The sequence below is a fragment of the Cervus elaphus genome, chromosome 9 (assembly GCF_910594005.1).
Source record: "Cervus elaphus chromosome 9, mCerEla1.1, whole genome shotgun sequence".
Taxonomy (NCBI): Eukaryota; Metazoa; Chordata; class Mammalia; order Artiodactyla; family Cervidae; genus Cervus; species Cervus elaphus.
Genome location: NC_057823.1, coordinates 52,352,722 through 52,367,744, shown reverse-complemented (window position 1 = coordinate 52,367,744; position 15,023 = coordinate 52,352,722). Strand labels below are relative to the sequence as shown.

At 44.8% G+C, this 15,023-nt stretch overlaps 1 protein-coding gene across 1 annotated transcript in view; it reads right to left on the bottom strand.

The window, feature by feature from the left end:
• Positions 1-15,023, bottom strand: part of PSD2 (pleckstrin and Sec7 domain containing 2) — a 115,751-nt gene that overhangs the window by 9,685 nt on the left and 91,043 nt on the right. The window contains exons 10-14 of the mRNA XM_043912944.1: positions 3,806-3,895; positions 2,655-2,698; positions 1,401-1,591; positions 1,158-1,228; positions 579-736 (exon numbers count right to left, since the gene is read on the bottom strand). Coding sequence (XP_043768879.1) covers positions 579-736; positions 1,158-1,228; positions 1,401-1,591; positions 2,655-2,698; positions 3,806-3,895 — 554 coding nt within the window. The remainder of the gene's footprint in view (positions 1-578; positions 737-1,157; positions 1,229-1,400; positions 1,592-2,654; positions 2,699-3,805; positions 3,896-15,023) is intronic.

Genomic DNA, 15,023 nt, shown 5'->3' with positions numbered 1-15,023 from the left:
GAGCTTCAGGGGCATAGAAAGAAGGCCTTATGGATAAACAATAGGGTGAGTCTTCTGCACCCATCACCCCAACTTTAAGTGGAGGATGATTTACAGAGTCCATCTGTCTTGTATTTAAAGACTTCAGTGAACATCAGAATCACCTTCAGGTCTTATTAAAACACAACCACTGGCCCACCTCCAGTGTTTCTGATTCAGGAGGTCCAAGGTGGGACCACAGAAACTGTATTTCTAACGAGTTTGGGGGCTATTTTTGACCACACTGGGCAGCATGCAGGATCTTAGTTCCCCGACAAGGAATCGAACCTGCGCCCCCTGCATTGGGAGCAGAGTCTTAACCACTCAACCACCAAGGAAGTCCCTCAACAAGTTTTCCAGGAGATGCTGAGGGATCACACTTGAGAAACACTGCTGTCAGGAGGGACCTGAGCTGTTGGTTTGTGCTAAGCGATTACATTTGCTCTCACAGCTGCTATGCCAGAGAAGCTAAGGGCGCCTCCCCTGAGATAGATGAGGCAAGGATGTGGGGCAGGTCCTGAGCCCAGGGTGGGAGCGAGGGGGCACCCACTCCTACTTACGGTGCCTGGAAGAGGAAGACCCTCCAGTCAGCTGTCTTCAGCTTGAGAACATTGGACTTCTTGCTGTAGTCAGAGGCCCTGGTGGCCAGAGCGTGGTGCACACGGATGGCATTCTTCAAGTCACCCTCGGACAGGGCTTTGTCAGGCCTGTACTCATCCTGGACAGGCCGGGTCAGGGGTAGGCAAGCCTCTGTCATCACCAGGCTCTGGTTTACTGACCCGTACCCCCACCCTCACTGTCCCTCCCTGTCATTCACCTTCTCTCTGTCCCTACACATCCCACCATCTTTCAGCTGCTGTCACTCTGATACCATGCCCACCCCAACAAGAATCACCATGCACTCCTCCCAGCACCCCAGTTGGCCCCAGAAGCTTGAACAGGCCTTACTCCTCTGAAACCCCCTTTAAAAGGCCCTTCTCTGAAACCACCAAAGCCCTCGGTGAGCCAAAGTCAGGTCCTTGATGTGGGAGGATCCAAGATCTGCCTAAGCCCTAGGCCTTTCCCAGGACCCTCTGGGCACCAGAAGGCAAAGGCTGAGTTGGCCCTTCCTGGGTAAAGATTCTGGGGGAATCTCTCACCTTCTGCAGGTACAGAATGGTCCCTTTGAGCACCGCGTAGAATTTCTTCCAGCCACGCCTCCCACGGGGTGCTAAGGAGGGGGGGCATGGGTAGTGTGGCCATAACACCCATCCCGGCATCTCCTCCCCTGTGTCCCCCTACATGTCTGCTGGCATGAGCATTCCCAGAGGAGCAGCCAAGGGGGTGCAGATCCTCTCTGGACTAGCATCCCTCCCCACGCCCCTTCCCCGCCTGACACCCACTCCTCTTGCCATCCATGTCGGCGTGAGTCTTCCGGGTCAGCACACCATGCTTGTAGGTAGTGGCGCTGAGAGCTTGTGGGACATCCAGGAAGGGGTTGCTACCATCCAAGATACGTGTCACCTTCTTTGTGCCTGTCCCAAACTTGTCATCCACCAGCTCAGACAGTGATTTCCTCAGCTCATCTTCATCACTAGGAAAGTACTAGGGCTGAGTACCACCTCCACAGAGGCCTCATCCCCATGCTGACATGCCCTCTCCCCACCAAACACTCCTCTGGAAGCCAGTTAGAGGTGAGGAACAGAGATAAGGGGGTTTCAATTCCAACCATAGATCCAGACCTTTGACCTGAGTCTCCAATTCTGACCTTCATCCTCTGAAATTTGATTTTTGGCCTCCAAGCTCCAATCTTCACCTTTGATCACAAAGTTGGAGACCTTACTACCTTCAGACTTAACCCCTGGTCTTCCCTCACCTCTCTGAAAGCCCAGCCCCAGGGAGAAGTAACCCATGGGCAGACTGCCCAAGTCCCAGGGACATGGTGAGGAACAGAAGGTCAGTAGATTAGGCCCCTAAAGTCTAGGTTCCCCAGTGGAGCCCTGGTAGAAAAATGCCAGCTCACCCCAGTTGGGTTGGGTTTCCTAACAATCCCTACCTGGGACCTTAGCATGGACCCCAAGAGCCAGGCTGCCCTGGGGAGTACAGCAGAGTGGGGTGGTAACTTTCCCCAGGAGCCTCTTATAGTCTCCCCAACCAGCAAGGTCACCACACCTCTTTCCAGATGGCTGGGTACCTCCAGGACTCACTGCCCTCTCAGGGGAAGAAGTTGGGGGCAGTCACCTCTCCCCATTGCCAAGAGCAGTCACCACTTCAATATGGTGATATTACTAGCATTGTAAAGAGACTCAGAGCTCATGCCTGTCTACCTCCCCAAGGGGAAAGATATATATCATCATTGAAAATAGAGGCAATATCCCCTGAACAGAAAACCTGTTGTGAACATCATGAAACTAAAGTCACAGTTTAATCTATTCCATAGCTGTAAAACTGCACACTATTTATCAAGACAGAAAATGAATCCAAAGGGGAACTCAACAGCAGGAGCTGGCCAGCTGGTCAGGGGTCACCAGGGCCCTGGGTGGGAGAAATCAGCACCATGGAGAGTAACCAGCATGACTTCCCAGTACCATCAGCCACTCCCTCGCCCGACTCCCAGTAATTCTCTCCCCGTATTTGTGCTCATGGGCACTACTCACATGGCCCATTCCAGTTTTTCATTCTTGATGGAGTTGTAAAGGGTCTAGGAGAGGGGGAAAGAGAGGAGTTCAAAGAAGAGTCAGAGTCCATCTACCTCTAGCGATGTGGAGGCAGTGATGGAGTACCTTTTCAGCCAGTGGGGCAAAGAGGGTGCTTGATTCACACTTATTCATTGGATGGGTGAATGAATGGGGGTGAGTGAGTATTGTTTAGATGATTGGATAGACTTGAGGATGAGTGGGTAGATGAGTTGGTAAGTATGTAAATGGGCTGAGAAATAGGGGGGTAAGTGTGTATAGAGGACTGTGTAGGAGAGTATGTGTGGGTGATGGATGAATGGGTAGGTGTAGGAACAGGTGAATGATTGAGTTGCAGGGTGGGTATGTGGATGGAAGGGTGGATATATGGGAGGATGGGTAGATGGATGGGTGAGTAGACGGGGAGTAGGTGGGTGAAGGGACTGGGATCATTTTATTTTACTTACAAGTACACTTTTAACTAGTTCTTCCTGACAGTGAAGAACATAATTATGGTAAGAAGGGCGATGAAGGCAATGTTTATTTTCTGACCTCCAGACTCACTATCCAATTGCCCACCTGATATCATCAGTTCCCTCTAACTCATCCTCTAAAACTGAACTCATCATCTATCCTCCCAAACATGCTCCTATTCCTCCAAGCTGGAAAACTGACCAAACTTGAAAAGCCAGAGTTTTTCAAAAGAAACTTTTCAAAAGTTTTCAAAATAAAACTAGATTCCTTGTGATTTTTAAGGAATGAGTGGGCTTTTCCCTGTGGTGATGATACTGATGATTGTGGTGAAAGTGGTGGTGGTGATAAGGGTGATAAGGTGAAGATGATGGCGGTGGCAACTGTGACAATGGGTGGCAGTGTTGAGCACTATCTTGACAGAAATAATGATAGTGGAGCACTAAAAACAAATCTCACAAAGCCTACCCTCTGCCTAACTCAAGGAACACAAACTAGTCATGTGTTGAGCTGGATGGTCTCTACCTCTGTCCCAAAGCCATCATTACCCTGACCCCAGAATGAAGAACTTGGACCATCAGGATTTAGTGGAGCAGAAACCTCTCTCCTCCCCACCCACCCCAAACACAGCTGGGAGCATGGGGACCGGTAGCAAGTTATACCTTTAGCAGGTCTTTGGCAAAGTCTTGGCCATCATTCAGTTGGTCCAAGTTGGCAATGAATTGCTGGCAGGACATCTTCTTGCCAATGTTCTGTAATGGAGGAATGGTTCTGCCTGAGAGTAGGGATGGAGCCTGGTATGGTCCCCACACCCTGCCCTGCCCGGCCAGAAGGGATGAGGCAGCATCAAGGGCAGTAATGAAAAAAGACTGCCTGAATTTCCCGTTGTCTCTCCATGAGTTTACAAAACTCTTTTTCACATTCAAGATTCTATTTGATCCTCAAGCATCATGAGAGGTTGGGGTTCTCCTCAAACCCAGATGAAGGAGTCAGGTTAGATGAAATAACAGCTGACATTTGCTGGGTGCCTAGCACGTTCCAGGTATTGTACTCAACATGCATTATCTTATTTCCTTCTCACAACAAGGAGAAGGTTAGGTGGGTGTTATTATTATCCCCACTTGAAGGTAAGGAAATTGAGGTGCAGGAAGGTGAAGTGATGTGCCCATGATCACACAGCAAGGAAGTAGAAGGGCTGAGTGTGTCTGACACCAAAGCCCGTGCTCTCACCCGCTACTCCATGGTTAACTCTCCCAAGGTCACAGCACCAGGACTTGAACCCAGGCCTCTTGACTCCTGAGCAGAAGCTCTGTGTATTCCGTCACAACTGTCTCGCCCTCTCACCTGTACAGAGGGGCGGCAAGACCTCCAAGAGGTAGGTGAACTGAGGGAGAGTTTGGTCTTAAGAGAATCAAAAATCAATTTCCACCAACACACATGGGTACCCCATGCTGAGCTGCGCTGGGACCAAGGGAACCTGAGCAGATGGTTTCACTCCAGGAGGCACAGACAGACAAAGAGCTAGAATGACTGTACCCCAAATTTCTGCCTTTTTTACCAGTGATTAGAAGAGGGGCTCCAGCCCCCCAAACCCAACATCTGATGTGCATACTTTCAGACTCTCCTTGCAGTGTCCATGTTTGAGGAAACACTGCTGGCACTTCACCAACTGAGAAGACAAAGTCCCTTGAACACTAGATATTTATTGGTGTAGGATTTGGTGGATTTAGGTTTGCTATAAGGCAGTGTTTCCCAAGATTCACCTACAGATGAGAACAGGAATTCCCCCGAAGGATTTCATAATCAAATAAGTTTATATGTTTCAAGCTTTCAGTGTGCTTCTGTGGTATCGAGAGTCTCCAAGGAGAGGATTACATGTAGTTTCTCAATTACTCCATTTTAGCAACAATTCTATTAATACCATGTGGGACATTCACACACCACAGGAAATAATTCAGAAAACAATGATAGAAAGTTTTATAAGTAGCTGATGAACAAGAATTTTCTATACCTTTTCCAAAGGGTTAAGGAGAAATGATCCTACAAATGCCTTAATATGTGTTTCATATGTCTATGTGTATATTTTACATGTACATCCATGTATGTATATATATATATGAATATAGTCATTTATGTGTACAGTCATAATTGAGTAACATGAGGGCACTGTTGATCACACTGTCTGAGTTCCACACACACACACTGAACATTCCCAAGCCATCAGTAAGGGGTGGGTGCAAAATCAAAAAATTACCAGGCAAGAGTTATAATCCTAATAATGACAGACTGTCTTACTGCAAATGAGCCTTCCCATCAGAAACAACTGCTGGTCAAAATATTAAAAAAAAAAAAATCTGTGCAAAGACATTGGAGAAATATAACAGCAATGAGGACTTCAAGGGCAAAGGTCCTACAAAGAAGAGAAACATGGAGAGGGGAGGCCGACAAGGAGCAGCTTTCCTCTTCAAAGCATCTGTCAGTTCTCAAGCAGTGGACAAAAGAGGAGCAACCGAGTGGTCAAAAGGACTAGAAAATGAAAATTGGAACTCAGGGCCCACCGAGGACAAGGGGCCCTGGGAAACACGCCAGTCACACTTCAAAACTTGAAATTAAGAAAGGAAGGAAATTCTTCAGACACAAGGAAAGTTATCCCAGATGGAAGCCTGGCAAAGCAGAAAGGAATGAAGAGCAACAAAAAGGGTAGCTAAATCTAAATGATTACTGACTGTGAAAAATAAAAATAATAAAGTTTTCTGGGGAATAAAATATAGAAAGAGATACAAACAGTTAAAAGGATGATAACAGTAGTATGTAAGTTGGGAAGACAAATAAATTAAGGCATTTTAAGGTTATTTCATTTTCTAGGACATGGTTAAAGTACTTTAATAAGTGAGAGATATATATTGCAAACCACAAAAAAGAATTCTAAAATAATTCACAACTAACAAGCTAACAGGGGAAAACAGTATTCTAAAAAAATACTTAAATAATCCAAAAGCAGGCAAGAAAGGAGAAAAAAATAAGCAATATAGACCAGATGAGTCAAAGAGAAAATGAAGAGTAACCTGATATGTTTGAATTCAAATATATTAGTAATTTATTAAATGATCAAATTAGGAGGGAGGTGGGAGGGGGGTTCAGGATGGGGAACACATGTAAATCCATGGCTGATCCATGTCAATGTATGGCAAAAACCACTACAATATTGTAAAGTAATTAGCTTCCAACTAATAAAAATAAATGAAAAAAAAAAAACTTTGGAGGGAAACAGGCAAAAAATAAAATAAAATACAAAATAAATGATCAAATTAAAAGGCAAAGATTAATAGACAGCTCTTAATATAAGGAGACAGAAATCTTGGGGAAAGGATAGAAAAGAAATGCATACAAATACTAGCAAAAGAACTCCAGTATAACTACACTAATAACTGACAAAATAGACTTGAAGGCAAGGAGCATTACTACAGAAACATTTCATAATAATAAAAGGGTCAATCTACCAGAAGATATAAACATTCTAAATTTGTATGTACCTAATAACATAGTTTCAAAGAGTAAAAGACAAAAATTGAACTAAAAAGAGAAAGACACTCACAGTCATGGTTAGAGATTTCAACACTGCTTTCTCAGTAACAAGAAGAACAAGAATCCTAAGCAATTAATTTGTTAATATCAATCAATTAATGCCAACCAATACCCTAAATAAAATAAGCAAATTCCTAGAAACACACAAACTACTAAAACTGGCTCAAATATAAAAAGGAAACCTAAATAAACCTAAAAAGAAGTAGACATTCACTCAGCAATCAAAAACCTCACAAAAGAAAAGCCCAAAACCAGATGGCTTCACTAGTGAAGCTTACCAAACATTTAAAGAAAAATTAATGCTAATACTTGGGACTTCCCTGGTGGCTCAGATGGTAAAGAATCTGTTTGCAATGCAGGAGACCCAGGTTTGATCCCTGGGTTGGGAAGGTCCCCTAGAAAAGGGAATGGCAACTCACTGCAGTATTCTTGCCTGGAGAATCCCATGGACAGGAGCCTGGCGGGTTACAGTTCATGGGGTCATAGAGTCAGACATGACTGAGCAACTTATGTTTAGCATTAATACTTCTTGGGGTTTCCCAGGTGGTGCAGGGGTAAAGAATCTGCCTGCCAATGCAGGAGACACAAGAGATGCAAGTTCAGTGCCTGAGTCAGGAATATTCCCTGGAGGAAGAAATGGTGACCCACTCCAGTATTCTTGCCTGAAGGACTCCATGAACAGAGGAGCCTGGCAGGCTACAGTCCATGGGATCACAGAGTCAGACATGACTGAGCAACTGAGCACACAATACTTCTTAAGCTTTGTCCAAAAACTGAAAAAGAGAGAACACTTCCTCACTCATTCTATAAAGCCAGCATTACTCTGATACAAAAAGCAGACAAAGAATTCACAAGAAAATAAAACTAAAGAACAGTATCCCCTATAAATATAAATGTAAAAACTCTCAATGAAATACTAGCAAATAGCAGCATAGTGAAAGGATTATATACCATGATCAAGTGGAATGTATCCCAGGAGTACAAGAGTAGTTCAACATATAAAAATCTATTAACATAATACACCACATTAATAGAATGAAGAGAGGGAGAAAACACAAGATCCCTGCAAAAAGGGAAAACTTTTTCTAACCATATATCTGATAAGAATATAGTAACTAGAATAAAGAACCTTTACAACTCAACGACAAAAACACAAACAGACCAATTAAAGAAAAGCAAAAGACACCGGTCAGATTGGGCATCATCAAAAAGTCTACAAACAATAAATGCTGGAGAGAGTGTGGAGAAAAGGGGATGCTCTTGCACTGTTGGTGGGAATGTAAATTGATACAGCCACTATGGAAGACAGTTTGGAGATTCCTTAAAAAAACTAGGAATAAAACCACCATATGACCCAGCAATCCCACTCCTAGGCATATACCTTGAGGAAACCGAAACTGAAAGAGATACATGTATTCCATTGTTCACTGCAGCACTATTTACAATAGCTAGAACATGGAAGCAACCTAGGTGTCCATTGACAGATGAATGGATAAAGAAGTTGTGGTACATATATACAATGGAATATTACTCAGCCATAAAAAGGAACATATGTGAGTCAGTTCTGATGAGGTGGATGAACCTAGAATCTATTTTACAGAGTGAAATGAGTCAGAAAGAGAAAGATAAATATTGTATTTATATACATAATCTAGAAAAATGGTACTGAAGAACTTATTTACAGGGCAGCAATGGAGAAACAGACATAGAGAATAGACTTATGGACATGGGGAGAAGAGAGGAGAGGGTGAGATGTATGGAAGGAGTAACATGGAAGCTTACATTACCATATGTAAAATAGATAGCCAACGGGAATTTGCTGTATGGCTCAGGAAACTCAGACAGGGGCTCTGTATCAACCTAGAGGGGTGGGATGGGGAGGGAGACGGGAGGGAGGTTCAAAAGGGAGGGGATATATGTACACCTATGGCTGATTCATGCTGAGGTTTGACAGAAAACAACAAAATTCTGTAAAGCAATTATCCTTCAATAAAAAAATAAATTAAAAAGGAAAAGTTAGATCTTTTTACAAAGATGAAAAAGTTCTGGAGATTTGTTGCACAACAATGTAAATAGATTTAATACTAGTAAACTACACATAAAAATGGCAATGATGGTAAATTTCATATTATGCATATTTTACCATGATTTTTAATATTTTACCACAATTTTAAATAATAATTATATATCCCTCCCAAAGTGGCAAAGTACTTGCATAGACATTTCACCAGAGAAGATACACAAATGGCCAGAAGCACATGAAAATATTCTCAATATCATTAGTCATTAGGGAGATGCAGATTAAAACCAAAATGAGTTACCACTTCATACTGACTAGAACAGCTATCACTAAAAAAGAAAAGAATGAAAATAAGTGTTGGCAAGGAGGTGAAGAAATTGAAACCCTTATACATTACTAGTGGGATTTCTAAACGTTCTGGCCACTAAGGAAGTTTCACAGTTCATCAAAAAGCTAAACATAGAATTACCATATGATGCAGCTGGTCTTCTCCTAGGAACTGAAAACAGGTACTCAAACAAAAACTTGTACACAAATGTTCAGAGGAACACTATTCACAATATCCAAAAGGTGGAAATAATCCAAATATTTGTTAAAAGACAAATGGATACACGAAATGTGGCATATCCATTCAATGGAACATTATTTGGCCATAAAAACAAATGAAATTATGGCACATGCTATAATATGGATGAGCTTTGTAAACATAACAGTAAGTGAAAGAAGCCAGATATGAAAGGCTATGTACTGTATGATTCCACTCACATTAAATATCCAGAAGAGGCAAGTCCATAGAGATAGAGAGCAAATGAGTGGTTGCCAGGGGCTGGAAGAAGTAGAGAATGGGAAGATTGCTAATGGGTACAAGGTCTCCTTTTGGGGTGATGAAAAGTTCTGAAACCAGAGAACGGTGATGGTTGCACACTGTGTGAATGTACTTAATTCCACTGAATTGCACAACTTAAACTGGTTAAAATGGTAAATTTATGTCTTATACATTTTACCGCAATAAAAAAATCATTAAGGATATAAAAAATTTTTACAACATAGTTAAAAGGCTTGACCTTATCAACACATATAGAACATTACAATAAACAACTGCAGAATACACTTTCAAGTCCATGAAACAGCTACTAAGATCAATCTCTCTCTGGATGAGAAAGTAAGACAATCAGTTGCAAAGAAGTAAAATCATACTGGGTAAATGAACAACAGCCACCAGGCCAAAAGATATATACCAGAAAGGGAAAAGAGACAGAAGAGAAGGGAAGGCAATGGGAGGGGAGAGGGAAAGAAAGGGAGGAAGGGAAAGGAGGAGGGAGGACAGAAAAAAAGGTGGAGAGAAAGAGAGACATGCCCAGAACACTCCAAAGCCAAACTGATGTGGATGATTTGGGACCTCCAAGTTCTCAGTTCCTCCCTTCCTCCCACCAATATTTGGATCAAAAGGGCCTCCAACCCTGACCTTGACCTGAAAATCTGTTCCCACAGCCTCTGTTTCCAATCAGAAAGGAATTATGATTGGGCAGGCCACAGCCCCATTCCAAGGCCTTCTCTGCAGGTCTAGTGTGACTTACCTGAGGTCAGAACAATCCCAGCCTGTCTTTAAGTCTTCCCCCCTCTCAAAGCAGAATGAAACAGGCCAAGCAGAAAGAAAGTAGATGTCATCCTTCAGAGCAAGGGACGGGACCAGTCAAAAGTCTCATGGGCAAGAAAACCCTCATTACTATTTGCAAATCGAGACTAAACCTGAGTTGTACTCTGTGCTCCTTCAAAGTTCTAATATATGAGGCTTGTTCACCATCTGAGAATGGGCAGGGCCTTCCCGCCGCTGCCGGTCTTCAGAATAGTATGCCGACCCGTGCATTTGTCCCTCAAGTCCTCCATCATCTGGCCCAACCCACCTCCCCAGCACTCCCACTGCTAAACCTCAAGCAGCCCAAGTGTGAGAAATATTAACGTTTTCTTGCAAAACAATTTATCTTTGTTTCAGCTTGGAGGTTCATAGCGCAGCTTCTCCCACCATCTCCTCCCCCCTCTCCTGGCCTCATCCTAGAGACCTCCCGCTCTCACCCCGACATTGACTCCATCAACCATGCTAGCGACTGCACATCCACAGTACATCTGTAATATCTCTCCTTGTCTCCATCTCCAAGTCTAACCCAAGCCCCCATCCTCTCTTGTCTGAAGGCTAAGCTCACCCTCCTCTGACATCCTTCCCTTCCAGTTCACCCTGTCATGAGGAATGAGCTTTCCTTACTCCCAGCTAAGGCCAATCTCCATCTATGCCCTGCTGTTCATCTCGAAGAAAGCTTCGATTTTCCCTTCTCTCTCCTGCATCATAGTTTCTCCTTGCCTGCCTAGTAGATCCTAATGGCATATACACAACACCCTAGTCAGATTTAAAACAGTCCCTCCTAAAAACAAATATTGTATTTTAACACATATTATGTGGAATCTAAAAAAATGGTACAGATGAACCTGTTTGCAGGGCAGGAACAGAGACATAGAGAACGGACATGTGGACACAGAGGGGGAAGGAAAGGGCAGGATGAATTGGGAGATTAGGATGATTGGGAGATTAGGAGATTAGTGTATTAACATACACTACTATGTGTAAAACAGACAGCTGCTGGGAATCTGCTGTGTAACACAGGGAGCTCAGCTCAGTATTCTGCGATGACCTTGATGGGTAGGATGGCGAAGGGAGGTTGGAGGGAGGACCAAGAGGGAAAGGATATATACATACATATAGCTGATTCACTTCATTATACAGCAGAAACTAACACAACATTGTCAAGAAATTACACTCCAACTTAAAAAAAAAAAAGTTCCTGCTAGACCCCTCCAACCGGTGGCTTACTTCAGGATCCCACTCAAAGCCAAATATTGCAAGAGAATTTTCCACAGCCTCCACTTCCTCACCTCCTATCCTCACCTCCACCCACTCCATCCTGGCATTTGGCCTCCCGACTCCACCTAAAGTACTTTTGTAAAGGGCTCCAATGACCTTGACCATCCAATGACAATGACCCACCAATGGCCATTCCAATCCCAAAGGCTGTTTTTCTGTATTTGTCTTTCTTGACCTCATGATAGCCTTTTATATAGTTGGCTACTTCTTTCTCCTTGAAACACTTTCTTCTCTTGGCTTCCGAGACACCACACACTCCTGGTTTTCCGCCCATCACCATGGCTGCTTCAAAGTGTCTCCTTCTGCTCTGCTTGATCTCTAAATAAGGCCATGAACCACAATGGGTCACCAACCTGCCTCTCTCCCTGAGGCACTCAGCCAGTCCCATGGTTTCCATTCCATTAGGACGACAGCGACCTTGTCACTGTCCACACCCCATCACTCTCTGGCATCCCAGATTCATTTATCCCACCACCTCCTTGGCAACACCCATGTTCATGTCCGATAGGCATCTCAAACACAGTATGTCAAAAATGGGGCTGGAGCCCCAGCTCTCCCACTCACCACACCTTCCACCCACCCACAGAATTTCCCTTCTCATCTCAGGAAATAGCACCCCCATCGAGCCAGATGTTGAAGCCATCCTTCCCCCTCTCCCTGATCAGCCCATCATCAAGTCCTGTCAGGCTCATCCTCTACTGATCTCTCTCATCTGTCCCTTCTACCCATGTTCACTGCCCTGTCAGCCCAAGCCACCATCACCTCCTTCCTGGATTCAACAGCCACTATGGAAACAGTTTTACTGTCCTCCAAAAGTTAAACGCAAAAATACCATTGGACCCAGCAATCCATTCCTTGGTATATACTCAAAAGAACTGAGAGCAGATTCTCAAACAAAAACTTATGCTAAGTAAAACAAGTCAGAAAGAGAAAGACAAATGCTATATGATATCACTTAGATGTGAAACCTAAAAAATACAACAAGCCGGAGAATAAAACAAAAAAAGAAGCAGACTCACAGATAGAATAAACGAGTGGTTACCAAGAAGGGGGAGGGGTAGGAAGATAAAAAGGTTATTATGGGATTACATGAAGTCATGCGTGGGAAACTTCGGAAAATTGTAAGCACTATAGAATTTAAACAATCTTTCATTCAGTTTAAAAATAATTTAAAAATTTTAAAAACCTGTATACCAACGTTCATAGCACTGTTCACAATAGCCAAAAGATGAAAACCAGTCCCACTGGTCCCTCTGCCTAGGAGACTTTGTCCCTGGTCTTTCCGTGACTGGCTCCTGCTGAGCCTGCAGGTTTCTGCCCCAATTGCACCTCCTCTGAAAGGCATTCCCTGAGGCCCAGTCCAGCCACCATCACACCCGCCTGTTGATTCCCTTCATAGACCTATCACTACTTGTAATCACTTGTTGACTTGTTTATTTTCTATCTCCTCTAACTAGAAGGTAGGCACCCTGAGGCAGGGGTTCTCTTTTCTTCTCATTTATGGAACGCAGAAGGTGTCGGGCCCTAGAGTCCGGCATTCCCAACTCCTCCACTAGGCTGTGCACATCTGCGAGTGTGCACCAACTCCCTCTGCCAGTCCCCATGCTGGCTCCCGCTCTGACCAAAGCCACTTCTGGGGGCCCTAGCAGGCCCCACATTCCTGAGATCCCCATCTTCCACCAGGAACTGAGTCTCTGTGGAACAACGGCAGCAGGAGAAGAGGGAGGGATGGGGTGAGCACAAGCAGGCATTGCCACTTCCGGGAAAGCTCCCAGTGACGGCAATGGCCTGGTCCTGGGCTAAACGCTCTACAATTGCTGTCTCCTTAAATTTCACAGGGGAACTGAGGTTCAGGGAAGTCAGTAACTCACGGGGAGCTGAGGTTCAGGAAAGGCAGTAACTCACCTCAACTCACACGCTGTCATGTGAGAAATAAAGAGGATTACAACTCAGAACTCTTGCTTTTGGTGTTTTGCAATACTGTCTTGAGAAAGAAACAGATCTTCAGTGTCTGTTGGCTGCGAGTATGAACAATCCTACTGCACCCACGTCTAATATATGAAGGTAGTAATGTTTCTCTTCAACTTCAGGCAGAAGGTGGAGCCATGGGCAGTTAGGGCCCACCAAGCTCAAGAATATTCTCAACTTGGGGTTCACTGACTGCTGCCCTTGTTAGCAGCTCTCAATCAAGGGAAGAGGCACCCGGGGCTTAACACAGCAGTGACCGGGTCCTGAGATGGCCCTCAGCCCTGCTGAGCATAGGGATGGGAAGAGCAATGTGTGCTTAAAGCTCCTTTTAGGGTAGGCCAGTGACACCTGCTCTCTGCAAACAGTAAGCAGTCTTGGAGGAGCATCAGCCCATTAGTGGGCATTAACTCTGGTGACATTTCCATGGAATCCACACGTCTTCTCTCCTGTTCCACACTCAGGCTGACAGCCCTGGCAGACAAAACCGAAGCTGTCACACAACTACTCTTCATGCCAAGGCCATCGAGGCTCTCACTCTCCCCAGGCCAGGCACCCAGTGTGCCCACGCCTGCTCAGGCTGCCATCAGGGCAGGTCCTTCATATTCTTAATCCTCTAGGAATCTGCAGGCTGGGCCTTCAGACTCTCCATCATTTAAATTCTAATATTAATGATGAATATGATGATGATGATTATGTAATAATATTATTCATAATAAATATCCTTACTAAGCGCCAGACCCTGACACTTGGTGCTACCTCTCCCAGCCCTCCCCAGGACACTATGGGGAAATCATCATTCACACCTCACAGGTGTAGAACCCGAGATTCAGAGTGCTGGAGTCTTGCCCCGGGTCACAGAGGTGCCACCTGGAGGCAAGAGTGGAATCTGAAGTTGGGTCTCTCCCAGCTCCTTCTTTCACTCTAAGTGTCCTGGACTTTCCTGGTTACCTCCAGAACCAGATGGAAGCGGAACCTGGTTACCTCTGGAACTGTTCTCATGGGCCTATTATTCCCATGAGTCACTGAAATATCCCCAATCCAGCAGAGGTGCTCTGACCACCCCAGGGTGAGCAATGACAGGGCGGTGATCAGTGAGGCCAGACGGGGTGATGGGGGACACAGAAGGGGAGGATGGAGATGGGGGGGTCCAAGCTCACAGGGCATGCAGACCACCAGCTACACTTACCACCTGAGGGAGGGCAAGAGAGCCCAGAGAGGGGGTCCCCGGAGCAGACAGAGGAAAGAAGAAGGAGTTATTGAGCCACAAGCAGCACTGAGATGCCCAGGCTCACAGCCTGGGGTACCCCCCCATCGCTTCTCCGTTTGCCTGGTGGGGGATGGAGGTGATGAAAATGCCTCTTGATGGCAACCTACCATTTGAGGGGAAGGGGCT